Source organism: Sinocyclocheilus grahami, unplaced genomic scaffold, assembly GCF_001515645.1.
Source record: "Sinocyclocheilus grahami isolate Dianchi unplaced genomic scaffold, SAMN03320097.WGS_v1.1 scaffold21.1, whole genome shotgun sequence".
Classification (NCBI taxonomy): Eukaryota; Metazoa; Chordata; class Actinopteri; order Cypriniformes; family Cyprinidae; genus Sinocyclocheilus; species Sinocyclocheilus grahami.
This window is the reverse complement of record NW_015505200.1, coordinates 5,329,193-5,340,993: the sequence shown is the minus strand read 5'-3', so window position 1 is coordinate 5,340,993 and position 11,801 is coordinate 5,329,193. Positions and strand designations below refer to the sequence as shown.

The following is an 11,801-nucleotide window of genomic DNA, read 5'->3' as shown; positions in this document are numbered from 1 at the left end:
GGTCAGCTGACCCGTAGTGAACTGTGAAAGTTTTCACAGATCAGAATAGTGATGTTAGTGACTCAGGGAAGGGTCAGCTGACCCATAGTGAATTGTGATGTTACTGACTCAGGGAAAGGTCAGCTGACCCGTAGTGAATTGTGACATTTTTCGCAGATCAGAATAGTGATGTTAGTGACTCAGGGAAGGGTCAGCTGACACAAACTGAACTGTGAAAGTTTTCACAGATCAGAATAGTGATGTTAGTGACTCAGGGAAGGGTCAGCTGACCCATAGTGAATTGTGACATTTTTCACAGATCAGAATAGTGATGTACATGACTCAGGGAAGGGTCAGCTGACACAAACTGAACTGTGAAAGTTTTCACAGATCAGAATAGTGATGTTAGTGACTCAGGGAAGGGTCAGCTGACCCATAGTGAATTGTGACATTTTTCACAGATCAGAATAGTGATGTACATGACTCAGGGAAGGGTCAGCCAATGAAACGAAAAGTCGCTACGAAAAAAAACCCCTGATTTCGGCCCGAAGGACAGCGTCACCTGAATTCACAAATCATGGAGAATGATATTCGGTATTATTTGCATGTCTATGACAGCACGCTGCGTATTTATAGCCAAAAGAAATCTGAATATCAAACCGCAAACTATCTTTACTGCGGTGAAGTACCATCCCTGCCTCCACCCAAGCAGTCTCTCTCTACAGTGCAAATGGTCTTTTGACAGCCTTACCAGACTTGAATAGAACCCTTCATCATTCACAAATGTTAAAAATGTTTTTATCTCAAATCTACGGTGGCCGAGAGAGCTCAACTTGCTGCAAATGAAAAAAAAAACACCAGTAAATTAAGAAAACATCTTCATCAGTTTGACAACACGTGCTGCAAATACTCACAACGCAATCAAATACAGAAACGGGCTGCAAAAACTCGCAACAATCAAATACAGAAACGCGCTGCAAATACTCAACACAATGGTTTTACAAACCTTTTAAATATTTGTACTTTAACTTATATAGAGTATTTGAAGATAGATTATTTATACTGCTAGAAAACCTAATTGTAATCAATAAATTAACTTTTATTTTTATAACAAAATCTGCCTCCTGGGGCACTGATTTATGACTGAGCCAACAGACCACGGAGTCTCTTCTGTCCAATTGTAAGTATTTTAATATGCTCATAATTTAGGTCAGATTCGACTTATTTGTAATGATTAATAATAGGTCTGCATGGAGTTAATAATTCAATAATGCATTTATTATGCTAAAAATTTACGTTTAGTGTAGGGTAGAGTGGGGACGGTTGCAACATGGCTGATTTCTTCAATCAGGAATGTGCTACAGTGATGATATTCATACTACACATACTCAATCAGCCCCTCGTCCTTCCTGGATGAAGTCAGGCACATGTGACCATTCCTTCTACAAATAATAATTTTCATGGTAAAAAAGTATTTTTTTTTAATCATCAGATTTTTTGTCATACTGTCTAAGTTGTTTGCGTGAAGCATTGTAAAAACACATGATTTATATCTGTGTTTTCTTAGCTTCTAATAGGCATAGTTAGCATGTTTGAGCCAACAGACCACGGAGTCTCTTCTGTCCAATTGTAAGTATTTTAATATGCTCATAATTTAGGTCAGATTCGACTTATTTGTAATGATTAATAGGTCTGCATGGAGTTAATAATTCAATAATGCATTTATTATGCTAAAAATTTACGTTTAGTGTAGGGTAGAGTGGGGACGGTTGCAACATGGCTGATTTCTTCAATCAGGAATGTGCTACAGTGATGATATTCATACTACACATACTCAATCAGCCCCTCGTCCTTCCTGGATGAAGTCAGGCACATGTGACCATTCCTTCTACAAATAATAATTTTCATGGTAAAAAAGTATTTTTTTTTAATCATCAGATTTTTTGTCATACTGTCTAAGTTGTTTGCGTGAAGCATTGTAAAAACACATGATTTATATCTGTGTTTTCTTAGCTTCTAATAGGCATAGTTAGCATGTGTCAAAGATATTGTGTCAAGCTAATATACCAAGTTTAGTCACGGCTGTCAGTGTAGGGACAATTGCAACACGTTGTTGCAACCATCCCAACATGATGTCCCTTACCACAACATTGATGTAAAAGCTTGCCATAACATTACATAATTGTAATTTTATGGATTAATAAAGAACCCCTTTCAATAGTTAGGTATTTCTCCTTTTTTATTTAAGTAAAAGTGGACTCATTTCAAAAGTGATCTCAAGTCAGTTCCATAAAATGGTAGATTTGTCTAATTTAACCTTTCACATAAGCCTATGTTAACAGAAGTAGGCTATTATAAAATTTCAGTGTCTTGACTCTGATTAAATTAATATTTTGTAGTTCAAATGTATTGTACTTGTATTGTAGTTCAAATGTACAATATTTGTGCATTTGAACTACAATTCCCCATTTACTATTCTTTGGTTTTTATACAGCCAATTTAACTTATTAAAGATCATGTCTATGCACAAATAAAATAAAGAAATTGCAAAATGATATTTAAGAATTGTTTTATTTACATTTTAATGAATGTTGCAACCATCCCCTGTTGTGGGGTCAGTTGCAACATTTGACTTTGTCTATTCAAGAATAAATTATATAATCATATGTGCACGTGTTACAGCAATGTGGTTGAGTAGCTGACTGATGTGACTTTATTGTATTATAATTCTGGCTTTCTAATGCAAACAGTCTCTGAGAAACTAAAGCAAATGCAAAAAGTGTTGCAACCGTCTGCACTCTCCCCTACTCAAGTCTACATCTGACTTGTCCTAATGGATTACTAAAATAAACAAAACCCTCACAACATCAGTCTAAAGTACAAATGTTTTTGAACTTATGCAACTTTTAATACAAAGTTTCAAAGCTTTTGTAACAGCGTTTGCAAATCAAAGCTGAATCGTGGAATAATTACAGGGAGTACCTGAAAAATAACTGACGATGGTGGTGTTACAAATGGTACTGCTGCTCTGTGCTGGGAGCTCACTTGCAGATGATTTATTTTCACCAAATGTAAATATTATTGCAGAGCTCGAGAAACTGAAAAACATGGAAGAAAGGATACAAAAATTAGAAGAAACACTGACCAAAGTATTGAGTGAGAATGAAGGTAAGGTGGAAAAGTGGTTGCATTTCTTTCTTTTTTTTTAATGTCATTATGGAAAAAACATTACAATTTATGAACTATTTTAAAGAATTTACAACTTAAATCTCTTTAAATTCTTTGTTTAGTAACATTATCACATCAATGTATATTCCTAACAGCTTTGAAAACCCTAGAAAAAGATTCACAAAATAAGATGGAATTTTTCCAAAAAGAGAATGAAGGCAAGTAAAATTCACACTTTGTTCCCATATACATTTTAATGTTTTAAATTACATTTTATTTTATTATATATTTCAAACCAATCCATTCGTTTATTCATAGCCAAAAAAGTTGCCTTTTCTGCTGGACTTCTGGAATCTGGAACAGGATACACTGGGCCCATTAATACTCCGAAAACTCTGGTCTACAAAAAAGTCTTCAGTAATATTGGAGGTGCCTATGACCCAAATACTGGTAAGTCCTGTAAAGAGAATATCATGACAAATGCAGAATCCTCTTCGTATATGATATTTTCTGTGGCTACGTTGTACATGTGCATTGCAGGTGTTTTCACAGCACCAGTGAAAGGAGCCTATTACTTAAGATTTTACGGTCATAGTCATGGTGGAACAACAATGGCAGTCAGTCTCTTGAAGAATGGTGAAACCCAGTGCTCTCTGTATTCTTGGAAGCCTACCTCCAATGGTAATGCCAGCAATGGTGTTGTTCTCACACTGGAGACCGGTGATCAAATTTCTACACGACTTTGGCAGAACACCTGGGTTTATGATGATCCAGCAAGTTACACCAGTTTCGGTGGTTTTCTGATTTTCCCCCTGTGAATGTCTAAATCTTGTATGACCCATATCCAGTGCAGGATGCAATATAAAATAATTATTTTAATGGAACGTAATTGTTTCTGTGTAAGTAAACTAAATTTGAGTAAATAATAGGCATAGATAAAGGGAGATAATTGCTTTTTAGTTACAATGTTTAAGTCTAAACAAAACAAAAAACAACGGTGAAAAAGAGTAAAGGAGCTGCTAAGCTCAAATAATTTTTTATGAACGAGAGTAGTACTTTCCATATTTCTAGCATATCAAATGCTGAACATTTAATTAAATAAACCAAATATGACTGAATTATGTTTCACTTTCATTTTTACCCCCATGTGGTCAGACACCAGCAAAGAAGCAGAAAGTTAATAATTGAAAATCAGACATTTAAAGCTCATAGTGTGCAGTGACATGGTAAAATAGTAATCATACTTAACATCAAATTCATGTTATTGGCGATATGAAAAATAATTCAAAACTAAACTAAAAACAATCTGTCCTCGCTACCAATATTTAAAAAAAATAAATAAAATCACTGACATTCAAGATGTACCAGTGTTATCAAGCCTTCATGAGTGTTATGTTTGCAAAACTGAGTTTTTTTTTTTTTAATATATATTTTATTGAAATTTTCCTCTAGAAATATTCTGAAAACCGGGTCATATAAAAAATACAGGTAAATAAAAACAGATGTTTCCTGGAAGCTTTTCGGCTCTCTGTAATAAAGAAGCAACTCAAGTTTCCCCCTTCTAAAATACAAATTTTATCTTTGTTCACAGAAAAAAAAAATATCAGGGGATCAGGCCAGTTTCATTCTGAGAATACATAATGGACATATTCTGCTAGTGAAATATAAAACCCCCCCTCAGGTTCAAGTCAGAATGATTAAGAATAACTGGAGAATGTAATAATTTCTGTTGTTTGAAAACAGACCTTTTGTTTTCATCATGGTTGAGGGACATTTCAAAAGCCTGAACAGATGTCATGCTAACATTAAAAATAAACTGACATCAGTGAAACTGATGTAACTGTAGTGTCAGTTATTATAAGATTGCAGGCATCTACATCATAACAGACAAATCTTTAAAAGTCTGGCTTCAACCTTTCAAAATAACTGAAAGGGCTGAATTTTGAGTGTGTGTCTCGTATCTCTGGTGTTTAAAACAACCTATGAGCCGTTGCTGTCACCATCATCTTCCCCTTCTTCATGCTCACCCTCTTCCTCCTCTTTTTCATTCTCTCCTCCCTGGCTTTTAACCTGAGAAGAACAAATAAAAAGCTTGCTTATATATCTGTACAGTATCCAGCACCAATTACAACACAACCTCTATCATTTTGCACATGGATTTTTTACACATACCTCTTCCTCATCCTCCTCCTCTTCCAACAAATCTCTCTCCGCCTCAGAATCATTTATCTCTTGCTCTTCCCTCTCTCTGTCTTTCTTGCTGGAATGCTGAAGGGAGGAAGCCTCACCCACTTCTGCCTTCACACTCTTTCCCTCTGAGGTAAAAAAACAAACAAAAAAACATACATATACAATAATGGTCAAACCTATAGTAGACACTATAGTTCATTTATGTAAGTGAGGATAGCAAAATAAAGTAAACTGTGACATATTATACCCAAAAATTCTTCATACAGTGGACTACCAGTAAAATTTATAAAAAATTTGGGACCAAAAATTATTCAGACACTTTTACCTGACCATGTTTTGCTTAAGTGTTATCTGGCATTATCAAGATGAATTTGTTCTGACACAGTTTAACTGAGTTCTTGTCATATTTTATTATCATTTTCTAAACTATAGTGAATAAACTGTGATAATGTGTGAATGTTGGAGGTGTCTGAATACATTTTGGTTTGGCTATAACAATTGGTAACGAAAAACAATTTATACATACACACACACACATATACACATGTGTGTGTGTATGTATGTATGTATATATATATATATATATATATATATAGAACAACAATAGTATAATATAAATTAAAAAAACAAATAATATAAATTAAATTCATAAATCTGCTTGACTGATTTTTTTGACTTTATGACAACGAACGTAGTTAAAGACATATTAGGAATAAGTTTAGGCATAATGGTATTTTAAATAATTTATAAAATTCTTTGGATTACTGATTATTGTCTGGGCCCATTTTGACATTGACTGGTGACCCTGCTACAAAAACCCTGGGGGAATCCATGAAGAATATTACCAGATTTCCTGTTGTGGTCTTTCTCCATCCTGTCCAGACTCTCCAGAAGATAGTCAACTTTGTGTTTGATTTGAGCAAGCTCTCTCTTAATAGTTTGGAGGTCATCTGCTTTCACTGAAAGAAAAAAAACCCTGAACGCATGTACTGACAACTGCCAAGCCAACCAAGGTCAAAAATGTAAAATGAGAAAAGGAAGGCTAATAATGTCAATGCAGACAAAAAAAAATCAATCAATATTTTTTTAATGCATTTGTCACTGGCAGATTAAAATGAACCCCTCTAGAGAGTGATAATAATAAAAATTAAAAAAAAAGGCACTGACGGGTTTGAGAAGATGTCCGTTGGCTGCTCTTGGATGAAGTGGAAATGCTGGACTTGGTGCGGCGGCTGGTTCCCCCACTCACTCTGACCCGTGAATGTTTGGAAGGGATCACAGCCCGTGATAGAGGTGGTGGTGGTGGAGGGGGCACATGGGAAGGGTATGAATACATTCTGCACAAAACAAGCAGATTGAAAAGTCAGCACACATTTTTAAATCCACACTGGCACAGTTTGTGCAGATCTTACCTGTCATAATAATCTCTCTGGAAATCATAATCAAGTTCGAAAGTAGAACTACTGCTGGAGAGATTTTAGAAAATTATTAAAACTTTTGGCAGCAAAACAATTGGCAACTGAAATAAAACAATAAAATGGGTGAAAATACATAAGAAGAAATTTTTCCCTACCTGTACATATCTCCAGCTGATCGCTTTGTTGTTTTTGACCTGTGAGGTCTGGGCTCTCCTGCCAAATTAATATCTGATGGAAAGACAAGGTGATTGCTCAATTAGGAGGGAAAAATATTAGATAGTCTAAGATTTTTTTTTAATGTCCTCACCGAGCACCTGTCCAACAATCATTCGGCCGTCCTCTCCTCCTACAGCTGCCCGTGCGTTCCTCTCGTTGGCATACTGGACGAAGGCATAGCCCTTGTGCAAAGAGCAGCCAACAATCTTGCCGTATTTGCTAAAAATGGCTTCAACATCTGCCTTGGTAACCAGCACAGTGTTCAGGTTCCCGATGAAGACCCTTGAGTTCAGTGACCGTGGGTCGGTCTTATTTGTGACGTTGCTGGCCAACAGCTGACTAGTGCTGGGAGGATGACTAGGGCAGGAATAGGAAGGAAGAAGCATTAGTATATTTCCAAAGGGAAAGCTAGTAAAATTTAGCATATTCCACTTTATGATAACTAGTAGTGTTTTGCGCTGTTTTGCATTTGTGGATGGTCTAGTTAGATTATCAACCCAAAAAGGGCAATACTATTGCTAAATCATTTATTCACAGAAACCACACACAATATTTGACATGGAAATAAAGTGTTGATGACTGTGACTCACTCCATGGCGTCAGTGCAGGGCAGTTGTCTGTTTGTCAATGTGAGCGGGCCGAAGTGTAGATTGTTCTTAGGCAAAACGACAATTTCAGCACTCAACCAGTGAGCGGCACTTCCAGCAGCTTCCTGTGGTGGTAACGTGCAGCTGCACCAACTGACTTAAAATTGAGACCAAAAAACAACCAAAAAGAAAGAAAAAAGAAGAAAAAAAAAAGCCCTCCTTAAAATATAAAGGCACTAATATATATATATATATATATATATATATATATATATATATATATATATATATGTGTGTGTGTGTGTATGTATATGTCCGTTGGCTGCTCTTGGATGAAGTGGAAATGCTGGACTTGGTGCGGCGGCTGGTTCCCCCACTCACTCTGACCCGTGAATGTTTGGAAGGGATCACAGCCCGTGATAGAGGTGGTGGTGGTGGAGGGGGCACATGGGAAGGGTATGAATACATTCTGCACAAAACAAGCAGATTGAAAAGTCAGCACACATTTTTAAATCCACACTGGCACAGTTTGTGCAGATCTTACCTGTCATAATAATCTCTCTGGAAATCATAATCAAGTTCGAAAGTAGAACTACTGCTGGAGAGATTTTAGAAAATTATTAAAACTTTTGGCAGCAAAACAATTGGCAACTGAAATAAAACAATAAAATGGGTGAAAATACATAAGAAGAAATTTTTCCCTACCTGTACATATCTCCAGCTGATCGCTTTGTTGTTTTTGACCTGTGAGGTCTGGGCTCTCCTGCCAAATTAATATCTGATGGAAAGACAAGGTGATTGCTCAATTAGGAGGGAAAAATATTAGATAGTCTAAGATTTTTTTTTAATGTCCTCACCGAGCACCTGTCCAACAATCATTCGGCCGTCCTCTCCTCCTACAGCTGCCCGTGCGTTCCTCTCGTTGGCATACTGGACGAAGGCATAGCCCTTGTGCAAAGAGCAGCCAACAATCTTGCCGTATTTGCTAAAAATGGCTTCAACATCTGCCTTGGTAACCAGCACAGTGTTCAGGTTCCCGATGAAGACCCTTGAGTTCAGTGACCGTGGGTCGGTCTTATTTGTGACGTTGCTGGCCAACAGCTGACTAGTGCTGGGAGGATGACTAGGGCAGGAATAGGAAGGAAGAAGCATTAGTATATTTCCAAAGGGAAAGCTAGTAAAATTTAGCATATTCCACTTTATGATAACTAGTAGTGTTTTGCGCTGTTTTGCATTTGTGGATGGTCTAGTTAGATTATCAACCCAAAAAGGGCAATACTATTGCTAAATCATTTATTCACAGAAACCACACACAATATTTGACATGGAAATAAAGTGTTGATGACTGTGACTCACTCCATGGCGTCAGTGCAGGGCAGTTGTCTGTTTGTCAATGTGAGCGGGCCGAAGTGTAGATTGTTCTTAGGCAAAACGACAATTTCAGCACTCAACCAGTGAGCGGCACTTCCAGCAGCTTCCTGTGGTGGTAACGTGCAGCTGCACCAACTGACTTAAAATTGAGACCAAAAAACAACCAAAAAGAAAGAAAAAAGAAGAAAAAAAAAAGCCCTCCTTAAAATATAAAGGCACTAATATATATATATATATATATATATATATATATATATATATATATATATATATGTGTGTGTGTGTGTATGTATATCTATGTATATGTATATACACTGCCGTTCAAAATTTTGGGATCGGTAAGATTTTTTATGTTTTTTTTAAATATGTCTCTCCTGCTCAACATGGCTGCATTTATTTGATCAGAAATACAGAAAAAAAACTAACATTGTGAAATATTCTTGCAATTTAAAATAATGGTTTTCGATTTTAATATACTTGTAATATAATTTAAATATAATGTATTGCTGTGATCAAAATGGAATTTTCAGCATCATTACTCCAGTCTTCAGTGTCCCATGATCCTTCAGAAATCATCCTAATATGCTTTAATTTAATAAAGCATTTATTGATTTAATATCAATATTGGAAACAATTTTGCTGCTTCATATTTTTTTGGAAACTGTGATTTTTTTCAGCATTATTTGATGAATAAAACGTAAAAAAGAACAGCATTTATTCAAAATAGAATTTGTAACAATATACACTACAGTTCAAAAGTTTGGGGTCAGTACTTTGTTTTTCTTTTTTGCAAGAAATTAATGCTTTTATTCAGCAAGGGTGTGTTAAATTGTTAAAAAGCGATAATAAAGACTTATATTGTTAGAAAAGATTTCTATTTTAAATAAACGCTGTTCTTTTTAACTTTATTCATCAAATAATCCTGTATAAGTATCACAGGTTCCAATATGTGTATATATATATATATATATATATATTTGACTGTAGTAATGGCTGATGAAAATTCAGCTTTGCTATCACATAAATAAAATATATTTTAAACTATATTAAAATATAAATCGTAATAACATTTTACAATATTACAGTTCTTTCTGTATTTTTGGTCAAATAAATGCAGCCTTGATGAACGGAAGACTTCTTTAAAACACATTAAAAATCTTATTGATCTCAAAGCAGTATATATGTGTGTGTGTGTGTGTATATTTAAATATATATATATATTTTTTTAAACTACATGTAAACAACTAAATATTACAAATCATTCGTCTTCATTGTGTAAAAAAATTATGCAACACATTACAGCTATGATACAATATCATTAAATCTTTAACTTTTCCCTAAAAACACCCAGCGCGACCAGAGAGCTGCAGTGATGTTTAGGTTTGGGTTTATTATGTGCTTGTGGCCGCAATATCTCAACGAACAATACAATATCATTGAAATGTTCCCATTTAATCCGCAACAACGCGGTTTGGTTTCTTTTCATAGAAATAATTGATGCAAGGCACTGCGACTCAAGAAAGCCCAACACACGCGCAGAGATTTATGAAATGTGATGGAAAATCCTCGAAGTAGACAAAGAGGACAGACCGCATTGCAGTGAGCCTTGCTCGGCCTAAACACTCAGAGGGCAGAGGTAACGGGTCTTTGAGTAAATGCGCGAAAAATAAGCAAAGGTCATTTTTTAAGAAAAAAAAATACAAAAACTACTCACCGAATATTTAAAATGCGTTATTTAGGAAGGATCAATAATATTTCACTGGCTGCAAAAAAGGCAACAACTGTGAATTCGCAGTCGATCTGCTACGACATAAAAGCTGGCCACACATTTTTCAAGTTAAAAGTCATCGGTTTTATTTTTGTTATAAGCCCTTCTCATGTAAACCACGTAACGCTGACATGCCTACTGTTTTTGAAAAAAAACATCCAAACACTATATTAACGAGGGATTTTAAGTCGCCGCTGTGCCAACAGACAAATGTGTGAAGGCTTGTATTTTGAAAGAAGCATGACCTTTCGAGTTGAGTCGCGCGCCGTTCACACATGCAGACCTATTAGGGATATGTAAACCTACTGTTTCCATCCAAAGATGCGAATTTAACTTATGCGCTCAACTGGAATATCGCATAAAACATTTGCGAATAAAGCACCGTTTCCATCCAACGAGTCAAAAAGAACAAATGGTCACTTCCTGATAAACTGGCATTAAATATCTCTAAGAAAAATAGGAGAAGTCACTGAATATAATACTTTTCATGTGTAATAAATTACTTGCGCTTCAGAGAGAGCAGACGTAATACAATAAATGAGGACATTGCTTTTAGAGGTGGATGCCGGCTGTTTGGGAACGCAGTCATGTAAGACAGTAATTATACAGAAATACTTTGATGACAGACTTTCCTCAGGCATTTAAAAAGTGTATCCTACTCAATTGTGCGCATTTTTAGAATTGATGCGCATCTTGGGGTTTCCATCCAGTGTTTTTTTTATGCGACAATCCCAATTGCGCATAAAAATGACTGTCAATAGTATTATAACGCTGTTTATAACTATCATATGGACAATAATTTGTTGGGCTCCCCAGTTGACTTGTTTTTCTTCAGATTTTCCCTGTAATACCGAAACATCTTCTACAGGTTTTTCCTTTCAAGTTACCTTTGCTTGGCCACTGGGGTAGCCTATTAGAGATTAAAGTCTCTAAAAGTATTTTCTTGTAAAGTTGATCACTGTGGCCTAAAGACCTTGAACCACTGGGACATACCTTTCTGTGAAGCTGCTTCGAAACTATGTATTATGAAAAGCTTATGATTTAAACATATGACATAAACATGACCAGGGCCGCATTAAGACCTCACTGGGCCCCGGGACTATG

General features: G+C 35.8%; 2 protein-coding genes across 8 annotated transcripts; one reads left to right on the top strand and one right to left on the bottom strand.

The window, feature by feature from the left end:
• The first annotated feature begins 2,873 nt into the window (after positions 1-2,873).
• On the top strand, positions 2,874-4,265 carry LOC107557874 (complement C1q-like protein 2). Its single transcript, XM_016241452.1, has 4 exons — positions 2,874-3,147; positions 3,303-3,365; positions 3,466-3,597; positions 3,688-4,265. Exons 1-4 carry the CDS (start codon positions 2,979-2,981, stop codon positions 3,963-3,965), a joined length of 642 nt encoding a protein of 213 aa, XP_016096938.1. The 5' UTR covers positions 2,874-2,978; the 3' UTR covers positions 3,966-4,265.
• A 638-nt stretch (positions 4,266-4,903) lies between these two features.
• On the bottom strand, positions 4,904-10,767 carry LOC107557836 (heterogeneous nuclear ribonucleoprotein C-like). Of its 7 annotated transcripts, none has more exons than XM_016241410.1 (10): positions 10,644-10,767; positions 8,915-9,068; positions 8,416-8,681; positions 8,264-8,336; positions 8,103-8,156; positions 7,902-8,027; positions 6,505-6,548; positions 6,183-6,296; positions 5,320-5,462; positions 4,904-5,217 (listed from the first exon to the last, which is right to left on the bottom strand). In XM_016241410.1, exons 2-10 carry the CDS (start codon positions 8,917-8,919, stop codon positions 5,128-5,130), a joined length of 915 nt encoding a protein of 304 aa, XP_016096896.1. In that variant the 5' UTR covers positions 8,920-9,068; positions 10,644-10,767; the 3' UTR covers positions 4,904-5,127. The 7 variants fall into 7 exon arrangements, with proteins under 7 accessions (XP_016096896.1, XP_016096924.1, XP_016096888.1 ...); XM_016241438.1 differs by having other exon boundaries at positions 6,505-6,518; positions 7,872-8,027; positions 8,103-8,153; XM_016241402.1 differs by having other exon boundaries at positions 6,505-6,518; positions 7,872-8,027; positions 10,644-10,766.
• Positions 10,768-11,801: the final 1,034 nt, after the last annotated feature.